General features: G+C 36.8%; 1 protein-coding gene across 2 annotated transcripts in view; it reads right to left on the bottom strand.

The window, feature by feature from the left end:
* The window catches only part of NEMF (nuclear export mediator factor), a 47,415-nt gene extending 34,812 nt beyond the window's left edge, over positions 1-12,603 (bottom strand). For both annotated transcript variants that reach the window (XM_025444061.3, XM_025444060.3), the window contains exons 1-6: positions 12,445-12,603; positions 11,536-11,604; positions 11,294-11,396; positions 8,315-8,440; positions 2,100-2,248; positions 1,056-1,123 (exon numbers count right to left, since the gene is read on the bottom strand). In XM_025444061.3, the coding sequence (XP_025299846.1) occupies positions 1,056-1,123; positions 2,100-2,248; positions 8,315-8,440; positions 11,294-11,396; positions 11,536-11,604; positions 12,445-12,503 (574 nt within the window). In that variant the 5' untranslated portion in view covers positions 12,504-12,603. The remainder of the gene's footprint in view (positions 1-1,055; positions 1,124-2,099; positions 2,249-8,314; positions 8,441-11,293; positions 11,397-11,535; positions 11,605-12,444) is intronic.
* Positions 12,604-13,649: the final 1,046 nt, after the last annotated feature.

The following is a 13,649-nucleotide window of genomic DNA, read 5'->3' on the forward strand; positions in this document are numbered from 1 at the left end:
TTGCTTTTTAAGATTTTATTTTTTTTTAGTTTACTTATTTTGAAATGATATTAGAAATAACAATTCAAGTACTTATAAAAATTTAAGGTTTTTTAAAGGCTACAATACAATTGTAGAAGTCCGTGTATAAGTTATAGAAATTTAATGGAATTGAGCCACATATAATGGACTATAAATCAGAAATGAAGGATTGTTTTAACCTTCAAAAACTGGTTAATGCAACACACCATGTTAATAGAGTATATTATTAAAAAGTCCAAACTTGGGATCCCTGGGTGGCGTAGCGGTTTGGCGCCTGCCTTTGGCCCAGGGCGCGATCCTGGAGACCCGGGATCGAATCCCACATCAGGCTCCCGGTGCATGGAGCCTGCTTCTCCCTCTGCCTGTGTCTCTGCCTCTCTCTCTCTCTCTCTGTGACTATCATAAATAAATAAAAAAATTAAAAAAAAAAAAAAAAAGTCCAAACTTACAAATTTATCTGTGCTATACTAATAGTTGGAAAGTTGTAAAGATAATTTTTTAATGCCTTCGAATTTCAGGAGAGGATAAGTAACTCCCTAATGCTCAGTAATTGAGGATATCTCCCTGCTCGTATGTCCTCTCAAGATTCTTTACAGGGATGAATGATGATTTCTCAAGTTTATTGGATTATCTTTATCCTGATCAAAAGTACCTGGCAGATTCTGGGATGCCCCAAAACCCACCAGTTAAAAAACAAACAAACAAATTCTAAATGGTTATTAAACCAAAGATTCAAGTGAAAAAAAAAATTCTCAGAATACTACAGTGGCACTAAAGTGATAGATAACATACTATTTGTTTACATAACTGTATTGCTCTTAAATAAGTTATTGGATAAAGGTCAAACTTTATGTGGTATAACAACTTTCTCTTTCCTTAAAAATAAACTCTTACTTACTCAAAAGATAATCTTCAACTCTTTTCTATATTATCAAGTTGTTCTAATATTCTCCTGAGTTATAAAAGATTTAAATATATTCCTGAAAACTACATTTTCTTGCAAACACTTCACTGCTCTATTTAGGATTACTCACGAAGTAATGGGTTAAGAACTCTCTTCAGTAGTTCGCCCTTAGGTGCACTGGCTATTATTTCAGTCAATCTGTGAAAACAAAATTGACACACCTCTTACTAACTTATATTTAACAAATCTTACAGCAAAATTCATATTCACAATACTTTCATATGCATCAAATTGCCTGATCATCACTATACTCTAAAATACAAGAGGGATAACTTCACTTTGTATGTAAGAAAATGGGTTGTAAAAGTAATTTATCCAAGGGTAATAGGTTCCTAGCAGCAGAGTGGCACCCAAAACCAAGTATTCTAAGAAAAATCAATACTTTCTCAACTAAGTCATATTGCTTGTCATCATGCTCATCTATGACAGGAAAGTGATGTCTTTATGTAACAGGTAAACGTCTATAGGGCCTGGTGATATATCTTAATACTTGGAACGGTTTTACTTAACTATGCATCTAATAAGAATTCTTAACAATGCTGTGGGCCACTCTGGTCCCCAGATCAGCAGCATCAACATAACCTGAGAACTTGGTAGAAATGTAAATTCCTGGGCCTATACCATATCTGCTGAATCAGATTCTGGAACCAGGAGCAGCAATCTATGTTTTATCAAGCCTTCCAGGTGAACGTGATGCATGCTACATTTTCAGAACCTCTGCTATAGCTATTAGCCAGCAAAACCTTCCAGCTAAAAGAGTACAACTACAATTAGCACCTTATCCCACAGTATTCCCTTTTCCTAGCTAAACCATTTCCATTTGCACTCTGCCCAAGATAGCTGTCTTCTCACAGAAGAGCTAGTAAGTCCCCTCACTTTACCAAGAAATCATAAACATCTGAATTAACACCAGACTTAGATTAAAAAGATATACTTTTGCTACTTGCAAATGAAGCTTAACTGATTACATGCACATTTATGTAGTTCAAGCAGTCCAAATTTAGTTACTGTATGCCAGTAAATAAAATATTCTGTTACAGTTCTTTCATATCGACATATGACCTATTTTATCTTCTAATACAATATGAAGTGAACTTATAAACAAATATGTTACCTTTCCAAGGTAAGCAAAGGCTCAGCAGCTCTAGCATGATCAACTGGATAGCGTTCACGAACAGCAAATTTAACATCATCTGACTCATCAGTTCGAAATCTTAGGATATTCAAAATTAGGTACTCATAATCTGTAAGAACAATGTTTCCCTGTAATAGAATAAAATATGACTTATTGCTTTTCCCAAATCATTCTTGAAACTTCTTAAAAAGTGAGAAAATGTAGTCTCTTAAAAACTTAAGGCTACAAAAATGAAGTTATGAACAAAACCCATTTGAGTCACATCTAAACACTGCTCTTCGCATTTGCCCAGCACAGACTCTGAAATAAGATGAGCAAATAAAGGACCCCAGATTTGAAACATAATGAAGGAATATAAACCAACTTTAAACTCATTGTCTAATGGTTCTATAAAAGTCACTCATAGAAGCACAATACAATTATCCCCCAGTTTTCAAATCTTCTTTTTCATAAAAGACCTACACTAGTACCTGTTTTCACTAACCGAAAGAAATTTGAAATGGATTTTCATTTTTATGAAGAAAAAAAAAAAAAAAAAAAAAGACAGTGAAAGTAGCCCCAAACTCAGGTTGGGGATGATAAGTTGCAAGATAAGTGGCTTCAGTAGATGGGGTCACCATTCACCTTGATTAGAGATACAGATAACCAGAAGTTATCAGGTGTTGAAAGAGTAATACCTACTGCTAAAAGTTCTGACTTCAAAGTATTCATGCATTTAACTTAACACAAAAGTTAACTGGAGAAAGAAAGCCGGGAGCTTTGGAAAACTGTCCATATAGCATCTAGTTCAGGAATATGTGATTTGGAAAACAGACCTGGCCACAGAGCCTGACACAAAGAAGGTGCTCAGTAAATGTTTGTTAAATTAAAATGTGCAGATATCAAGAACATCTGGAAAATTCCAGTAAAGCAGTTACTTCCCTGAAGTGTTTTTTTCCTTAGATCAAGTTTCCCAAAACTATTCTGTAAAATGGTTTCCCCTAACCCCATAAAAAAAGAATTCTGTGATCAAGTAAGTTGTAAATTTTAAATCACAAATCTCCATCTCTAGGAGATGTTTAAAAATCTTAAAATATAAATAAATAAAGGTACTGATAAGTCCTAGAGTTAAAGAATTTTTTAAAAATCTTACTTTATTCTCAAAGGTCCTCAAACTTTAATGGTTATGGGACCCATATTTCTAGGTACACCTATTAGCTATGGCAGGTGGTATCTAAGAAACATACTTTGGGAAATACTGTGTTTAACTCTGATATACTTAACAAACTATTTTCTGATCTTAACTTACTTTCTCCAGAGTCTCTTTACTGGAACTTTATTACAAATTAATAAACTTTCAAGATTTTATTTATTTATTCATTAGAGATACAGAGAGAGAGATAGGCAAAGACACAGGCAGAGGGAGAAGCAGTTTCCCTGTGGGGAACCCAATGTGGGACTTGATCCCAGGACCCTGGGATCGTGCCCTGAGCCAAAGACAGACGCTCAACCACTGAGCCACCTGGGCATCTCAATAAACTGACTTTCTTAAATGAATTTGAGCAGCAATCACCCCTTTACCTAAGGTCTGATCTGCTCTAGATACACCAATACATCAAAATTCCAGACCTGAAGGCTGGGAAATCAAACCCTGGTATAAAGAGAGAAGAGAGCAATCTTCAAGATCCACTGTAAGCCTACCTCTCTTAGATGCCACAGTGACTACTGAAAATTCCCAAGCACATATTCCCATGTACAAAATCCTTAATATCTATTTCCAACTCATCAATAACTGGATGTCTGAAATCTCACAGTATGCATGCCAATTGCTCAAACCCTTCAAAATAGAAAGGCCCTAAATGCAATGGGGTATCCTGGATTGAATCCCAGAACAGAAAAGGGATTAGTACTAGAAAAACTGGTGAAATCTGAAGAGTCTACAGTTTAATAGTAATGTGTCAATGTTAATTTCTTGGTTTTGACACATGGACTGTGATTATATAAGATGTGAGATGTTAATGTTCCTATAAACTAAATGAATGATATACAAGAACTTTCTGTATTATCTTTGCAACTTTTCTATAAACCTAAAATCACAAAATCTAAATCTATTATAAATCTAAAATTATTACAAAATAAAAAGGCTGTTTAGATTTTTAAAAAATCATACTAAAGATACACAAAGTCATCATATGGAAAAAAATTTTAAGTATCATCTAGGTCTAAATTAAATTGAAAAAGAAAAGGGGTGCCTGGGTGGCTTAGTTGGTTAAGTGCGTGACTTTTCATTTCAGCTCAGGTCTTGATCTCAGGTCATTCCTGCATCTGGCTCTGGCTCAGGTAGTAGAGTCTGCTTGGGATTCTCTCTCTCCCTCTGCCCCTCTCCCATCCACCCAACTTCCACCCGCATGCATTTTCTCTCTCAAATAAATAAATCTTAAAAAAAAAAAAAAACGCAAAGGCCCATATCTGGTATAAGATTAAACTTAGAATGCATGCGTACTGAAGAAAACCTAAGCATGCCTGCAATTAGTTACATTCTAGAGATTTTCCCCTCCAAATGAAAAGAAAAGGGTTTTTTTGGATGATGGTGAGGAGAGGGAAAGAGATCATAAAGAGAACAACAATCATAACAGTGGTTACCTTGAGATGAGGAAATGATTTAGGCTAGGAGTGGTAAGACCCTCCATTTTAATTCTATGTACTTCTGTGTATACTGAAAATGTATTAATGTACTACTTATATAAACATGTTTAATTTAAATGGTAGTCTAGGTAATTCCAACCACTGTCCTACTGAGAAATAGAAAAACTGGACAAAATATACAAAACTCATCTTTTAAGAAAAAAAAATGCAAGCAAAACAGTAAACAGAACCAAAACCTAGGAGAAGAAAACTCAGAAAGATGAGTCCCACACTTGGGGCTAATTTTCCCCTAGGATCATTTGTCTAAGAGTTAAGAAGCAGCTGATGGGCTGAGAAGCTGAGCATAAATTTTGATAGACTTACAGGACAACTAAGGGGAATAAAAACTAGAGTTCAGAGTCCAAGTGAAAGGTGAGTTGGGAAGGGAGGGAAGTCTAGCTCTGAATAGTGAGTAATAAAGGCTACATCACAGGGGATGAGGCAAACCAGAAATATACCAGTTTTTCGAGGCCCAGCTTCTAACCAATTCAATGCTTGATTAGAGTGAAGTGATCTGGGGTTATTTGTACCCTTAACCACTTGTCAAAAGCAATTTTCTTTAAAGGAAGACAACATCATTCCAGATCTTACAATATAATTATTGTTTTTCCTACTCAATGCTTGGCACACAATACAATAATTAGGCATGTGAGGAGACAATATAATTAAAATCAAAAGAAACAATAGACTATAAAAACAGACACTGAAAGCAATTCCAAATGATTCTTGTCTGATAGCAATAAAATTAGTGAATAGGAAGATAGGTCAAAGAAAATATGGCTGAATTTCCCAAAACTGATGAAAAACATCAACTCAGTTCTAGAAGCACTATTAACTCCCAAAAGATAATTACAAATAAAAACTCAACTGGGCACACCACAGCAAAACTGAAAACCAAACAGGAAGAGAAAAAAATTTAAAGCATCTAGATAAAAAGGCCAGATTACCTTCAAAAGAGCTGACATTGATTTCAATAGAAACAATGGTTGACACAAGACAATATACTATTTTTGTAACTGTAAAAAATTTCATAAGAAAACCAACTAGATGGTAAAATTGGTTGTAAGAGAAATGAAATAAGTGAAATATTTAGAGTGACTGAGAGAATGATTGTATAAGATTGCCAATTCAGGGCAGTAAGATAAGACTAACCTTTGGAGATATCTTTTCTCTGGACAGATACAATTTTAATCTCTACTGAATGCAACTATTTTCATTGTACGAGGCAAGAATTATTTGTATTGCTCTCAGTTTTCTACAAGTTAAAAATCTACCTTTCTAGAGTTAAAAAACCTAATCAATAGTAAATAGCAAATCAAAGAGATATACATCCTTAAAATAAAAAATAATCCCCTGGAGTACCTGTTAGATAGCAGTTGGCAGGATACTAAAATGACATTTTGTCCCTTTTGCCTCTTTCCAAATTTTGATATATATATATATATATTTTTACAGTTCCCTTTCATGAGTGTAACATCTAAAATTACTGATGACAAATGTATACACACATAAGCTACTGCATCTTGGCCTGATTTATTTACATAGGTACAGCAAGAAATGTTAATTAACATAAACAAATCTCCTTGTACTATAGTCAGCAAATCTAGAGCCACAAGGTATGAAGCAATTACTAAAGCCATAAGTACTGCTACCTGGAGAATTCACAAGAAATCTGGGATTTTATTTTTGAAAGTTTCTGTTTTCCCAAAAGAAAATTAGTCTTTGCTTCTAATTCAAAGCTATGAAACCAAATGAAACAAACAAACAAACAAAAAAATCACTATTCATTGTGTCTGTAGCATACCTATAAAACAGGTAAATTCCTCTTTATTTTTTATTTTTTTTTAATTTTTATTTATTTATGATAGTCACACAGAGAGAGAGGGAGGCAGAGACATAGGCAGAGGGAGAAGCAGGCTCCATGCACCGGGAGCCTGACGCGGGATTCGATCCCGGGTCTCCAGGATCGCGCCCTGGGCCAAAGGCAGGCGCTAAACTGCTGCGCCACCCAGGGATCCCTAAATTCCTCTTTAAAGTTATTAAAACCTACAGATGTAACCTTCCTTACTACCAACAGGCTAGGATACAAAATAGGTAGAAAACCAGTTTCTCAAGGGGAATTTGTGGACATTGCTTCTGCATACAAAACATAACCTTTGTTCCTTAATGATGAGCTTGTCATCCTACTTAAATGAGACTTATTCTCAAATATGATAACCAAAGTTTGACTTTAGTTGCACAATCAATTTGTCTAATTTTATCTTGGTAAAAGAAAGGACAAATTCTTATCAAACCTATGTAAATATACACATTGCCATTAATAGTAAAAAAATCAAACAAACAAAAAAAACTCAGTAAAAGATATTTGTTCCTAAATTCTAAGGGATCAATGATAGCAAGTTACCATTTAAAGAATATATCACTTCCATTTGCAGTAGTATAGACTACTAAAGATCAAGAGAAAGGTAAATGGCTTTATCATACACTACCATAAAACATTCATCATAAAAAAACACCAACAATATTCTGAAAAAAAAAATTAACCACACTTAGATTCTCTCCAGTTTATTAAATCCCTTGTGATTAATTCTGATCATCCTAGATCACAGGTTGGCACTTGATTTTCATGAAAGCATCTGCTCCTAGATTAAAGTAAGTCTTATAAATGCTAAATTAGTCCCCTGATACATTTTGGCATTTACCTAAGCAGTATTAGCTCAAATAATATGAGTCTATTATATTAGAGCAGGGTCAGCAAACTTTTCTACAAAGCTAACTCTGTAAAAGGTAAGACAATAAATATTTTAGCATTTGTGGCCACATATGGTCTCAGCTGCATTTTTTTTAAAGAGCCCTTTTAAAACAGAAAAACCATTCTTAAGCTCACAGGCTTTATAAAAACGGACCACAAGCTGCATCACAGGGGACGATCAACTCCTATTTAAAAGTATCTGATATGTCCTTTCCACCAAGGTTCTGTAACTGACTCTTTGTTGAAGACTCAATACAATGACAAAATTATAGAGACAGAACAGGTTGGCAGTGTCAAGAGGTAGGGATGGTGGGAGGAAGAGGGGTGGATAGGTAATATAAAGGTGTATCACCAAGAAGATCTCTGTGGTAATGGAAAATCCTACAACTTAATTGCAGTGGTGGTTACATGAATCTACAAAGGTGGGAAAATGCACAGAACTAGATGCATACATTGTACCAAAATCAATTTCCTGATTTTGATATTGTACTATAATTATGTAAAATGTAACAACTGAGGGACACTGACCTCTCTCTTTGCAACTTCCTATGAATCTATAATCATTTCAAAACAAAAAAGTTTTTTAAAAAACTTTTAAAAGAGGTTATCATACAAATTTTAATTGACCACTACCTGAGACTACCCATTTCAAATGGGCTGCAGCTGCTGTTGCCTGCAGGGAAAGGATAGAACGTTCCCTGTCCATGTTTTACAGTACACTATTACACAAATACTTAAAGATAAATTATCCGTCATCTCATCTCCAAAATTTACTTACCCTATCATAGAGCTCAATGATTAAGTGATAAGCAGCTTCATCACTTCCAAACTGAAAATCTACAATTCTATCCACACCAAGCTGTTTTGCACTGACCAATCGCCGACTCTTCAAATGTTTTCGGCACTAGTAAAAAACAGAAGAAAAAGGTATTTATGTAAAAGTGAATTCCTAATCATTTGATAGTGGTTTGTAAATAATTTTCCTCTTTTTATTACCATCAAGAATAACACTTAAAAAGTAGTAAACAAAAGCTTGTGGATGATAATCAAAGGAAAAACACTTTATTGAGAGGACTGACTGCTAACTCTGAAATGGTATTTTATACTTTTTTAAGACAATAACATACCTATAGAGAAATTTACTTTGTTATTTATACCAGTAAGTCCCTTTTTCTTACCCTATGACCTCACTCAAAACTATAACCTTTTTTTTAAGCCTCTTTCTAGTCCCATCTTTTAAGTATCTCCAATTTCCTTTGTGTTCAAAATTAATTGGTGGTTTCCACTAATCTTCCATTTCAAATACAAATTCTGAACTATGAGCTTATTGGTATTCTATAAGTTAGTTCCCTATAACACCCAATTACCTTCTATTCCCACAAATTTAGTAATACAACCGAGACAGAATTTTTCTGGTACTGTCTCCAAAGCTTTTGATCAACCTAGCTCAAATCCAAATGTATTAACTCTCATTCCTTATCAAATCTCATTCTTCTTATCCCTAGTTATGATGTTCTTATTAGCAAACTAAAATTAACATTTTTATATCCAAATACAAATTACTTGGTACTTGATACTTCAGTCTATGTACACCCTTTAGTACAAATATTTAAGTATAACATGGGTCAAAAACAAGACTACTCTGTAGTGCCTAAAAATCTTCCAATTGTTTCTAATTCTTGAGTTTGAAAGAGCTCTTAGTCACAACCAGTAAGACAGAATGCTTTCAAGACTTAAATTCAAGACAAATTTTACAGAGAAGTTAATATAAAGTCACCTTTTAAAAAAAAGAAATACACAATCACTCTTAGAATGCCATCTCTTTCACAACCAAGACTCCTCCAGATTTGATAGGTTAAATTGACTAAAATTCTCATTTTATGTACTTATATATTCAGGCAGATATAATAACAATTTTCAAACTACTAACAGTCTCCCTTTCCTATATTCAATAGTTCTGACTTATGAGTGGTCTATAATGATTTTGATTTAAACAGTGACCTACCTATAGGGCTATTTTTTTTAACTCCCCAGGGGAAAATCGCAATCCTTCCAGAGTTCCCTAGTAGTATTTTTATTCAAGAAAAAGTTCAAAATGGAGATAAAAGGCATACTTGAAAGGAACTAGAAATTCACACCATGGAATGGAGAAAAGGGAAGAGTATTTATCATGAGCACAGATGGGCATACAGCACATATGTTGTGCTTATTTTATTTCCCTATTACCAATTTGATGAAAACTGTCAGTGCCATAAAGCATTAACTGGCATCCCCAAATATGAGAATGAGGAACAATCTCTGTGACTTACCACAAACTGAGCATGACTGTGCCATATAACAGTAGCAGTTCTTTATTTTAAATTATTTATAATCTGTTTAACATTTTTTGCTCCATTGGAGAGCATCTCTCTATACATTCAGATTAATATATACACCTAACTCATAAAATTCTCTTTTTAGAGTGTTTAGCTTCCTATTGGTGTAGCCTGATTTGGGGATTTTTACCCCAGTATCATAAAACTTATCATCTGTTACATGATCTGTAAAACTAAAATAACTGTTCTTCATATTCACAGATATATTAAACAACTTAAAATAAACATTATCCACTTATTTTGAAAAGTGCTATACAAACACCAAGTGTCACCATTATTAAGGATAATTCCCAAAAGAACCATTTGGGGTTATTATTAAGTATATTAAACTTTTAAGAGTTTGATAATTTTGTGACAGGCCTTGTGATTTGGGAAACACTTACCTAACTTGTAATCCAAAACAGATTCTAAGTTGCTGGGGATAAGATTCTTCTCTGTAAAGCCTCTAATGAAATAACACAATGCCAAAACAAATAAATTTCTGAAGGAAAGTGAGGAGGAGAGGAAGAAGGAAATTAATACATATGGAGCCCTAATATGTGTCAGGCATTGTGTTAGGTGCTTTACATGTTACTTCAATTAATCCTCACCAATAACCCCATGAGGGAGGTATTATCCACATTTTACATTTAAATAAACTAAGTTTCAAGAGGTTAAGTAACTTTTCAGGGTTATCAAATTATTTAGCGGCAAAATCATTAATTCAAAGTTAGGTATATTTGATTCTAATGTCTTTCCTCTGTACCACATAATCTTTTAGAGTATCTGTTATGTCAACAAATGGATAGGTAACACGTCCACAAATGCAGAATCTCAGTTTTAATAGAAAAAACAAAAGCAAAGAGAGAAGTGAAAAGTAAAGATATGACTGGTAACAAACTAACATCACTGAGTATTTCAACAAAATACAGATCAGTAGCTCAAAGGTGAGCTGCAGAAAAGTAGGAAGGAGGGGGTGGGGCATATCATGGAAAGCCAAGAATAACAGGATATAGGATATGGATTCAGAAATTAGAGAATCATAAAAAGGTGAGAAAATGATGAAAGTAAGGCTTTAGAAAAATTCACCTTGGCCTAACACAATTGTTTTGATAACAAGAAATACACTGTAATTAAGGAACTGTAAGGGAATGTTATAAAAGCTTAAACTAGAGTAGTGACTGTGGGAACAGAAAGATTTGGAGCACAATGGGGTGTGAAGGGTAACAGGGAGAAGTCAATAAACAGCTACTGTATTCATCCCATTATCTATCAACTACTCTATTTTATCTCTACTTTATTCATAACAGTCAGTGAAGGAAAACCAAACATTTTAAAACTTAAATCGTTAGTGACCAATATCAGGGCCTTAAAATTTAGCTTCAAGTATAACTTAAAGTTACCTTCATGGCAAAACTAGAGGGCATCATATTCTTAGGCCACTCAAATTCTGTTGTGTGAATTCGTATGCCAGATTCAAGTAAAAGTGTAGCTTTAAAGTCTGGCCTGTAGAAGAAAAAAGTTAAATTTTTCTTTAGGGCATTTGTCAACGCTCAGTAAAACAGACTAAAAGTGCAAGTAAAAAAAAATTAATAATCTCATATTTAATTACCAAAGGTAAAACAAGCCTGTAAAATGCTCTTACTTTTGAAGACGAATAAGATAGGTCTTATTATCCACATCATAAACATTGTTTACTCTCATTCCTATTAAGCTGCGAAGAAAAAGGAAACATGTAACAACATTTGAAATACAAAACTTCACAGAATTTAAAGCGGCAGGCGGAAGCAGAGCCTTCGAAGGGGGGGGGGATCTTCAACTCTAAGGATATGGAGTCAACCTGGGATCATCAGTCTGAAGGCCATCAGGCATTCCACCCAAAACTTAATTTTAACTTTTTAAGAACTAACGTTGTATACGAGCCCTAGGAAAACCATGCAATGCCCTTCGTCCTTGAAATGACCCAATATTTAAGGAAACATAGAAAAAGTCCAATACACTTTATTACAAAAGAAAAAAAAAAAAAAAAGGCAAAATGGCAAAAATGGCAAAATTCACACTGCTTAATAGAAACCAGACTAGAATCTGTTACTTGCAGCTAAAATGCAGGTATTCCCTCTCCCAGAAGTAAGGAAGAGTGTCAAAGAAATCAGGCCTCCGGCCTGGAAACCCCCCGAGGCAAAAGACTACTGGAGCATCCCGGCGTCCACCCGGTGTCTCGTGTTCTACTCAACGTTTGCTGCCAGACCCGGGCAACTCGGGCCAACAAGGCAAGCGCTCGGTGAGGGCCCCGCCAAAGCCTGACACGAGACCTGGTGAGACAAGCAGCCCGCGAGAGCAGGGTGTGGGGCACGCGGCCGCTGGGCTCCCCCAGGTGTCCTGAGGGCCACGGGAAGGATGTCCCGCACTCGCCCACCCAGGCCTATGGCCAGGTCCGCAGAAGAGCGCTGGGGGGATGAAGGGGAAACATCAGGCTGGTCTTTCTTCAACCTTGGGGCACCGGCCTCTGGCTTCTGCATCCCCCGCACGAGCCTGGTCCCCTACCGCTCAGTACCTGGCATTCAGCTCCGCGAGTATCGCGCGGAGGTCAATGGTGCTAAAACGAGTCTTCATGGCGAGGTCTGAGGGTCGCTACCGCAGTTTTCTCCACGGACTGCCTGACTCAACGCCGCTACTCTAACGCGCAGGCGCACTTGGCCGACATCTACGGCCGCGCAGAAGACCCAATATTCCTCGAGGCGAACGTGTTTGCGTCACTTTTCCAAAGCTTTGAACTATCAAGTCGCCGTCATCAGACTTTTCGTTATACCAAAACAATTCGCAATAGATCCAAACTATTCTCTTGAAACTGCATTTCTTCCTGAAAAGCTGACAGGCTACCCTTTCCCTCTTGCGTTCCGGGATTCAAGACCGACTCCCTAGCGACCCCTGCTGGTGGTAAAAATTTATGAGGCGCGTCCTGGGAGGATTTCCCCTGCATGGGCGGTAGGGCTCGGTGTGCAAGAGTAAGAACCCCTCTCCACTCGGTTAACTTGGACGAGCAGATTTTGAAATGTGACGAAGCGGAACTGTTTCATTCGCCCTACAAGTACCCTCAGCAATAAAGGTGAAGCAACGCTCAAAAAGGAGTTCCTGTTTTGATGGGCCCCGCTCTCAGAGGAGTATTTTGCGATGTTTAGTAGGATTCTCATCTGACCTTGATCATGGCATCCCTTGCCTCAGCGTAGTACCTGGCATACAATAGGAACTCCATCAACTCTTGGCAACCTGAATATTCAGGTGTTTCGCTAGATAATCAAAAAGTAGGACAGAATAAGAGAAGACTGCCCCACCATGGGGGGGGGGGGGGGCGGGTAATAGGAAATAGGAAACCTGCCGTGCAAGAATAGAAGTATGCCCCTTTTCGTTGTGTTCAATATATACTATGGGAAGAAAGGATACTTTCAAGGTGAGAACTCAAAAGAGACGGGGTCTCGCTATGTTGCCCAGGCTGGAGTGCAGTGGCTATTCACAGGCGCGATCCCACTACTGATCAGCACGGGAGTTTTGACCTGCTCCGTTTCCGACCTGGGCCGGTTCACCCCTCCTTAGGCAACCTGGTGGTCCCCCGCTCCCGGGAGGTCACCATATTGATGCCGAACTTAGTGCGGACACCCGATCGGCATAGCGCACTGCAGCCCAGAACTCCTGGGCTCAAGCGATCCTCCTGCCTCAGCCTCCCGAGTAGCTGGGACTACAGGCGCGCGCCACCGCGTCCGG

This window comes from Canis lupus, chromosome 8 (assembly GCF_003254725.2).
Source record: "Canis lupus dingo isolate Sandy chromosome 8, ASM325472v2, whole genome shotgun sequence".
Lineage (NCBI taxonomy): Eukaryota > Metazoa > Chordata > Mammalia > Carnivora > Canidae > Canis > Canis lupus.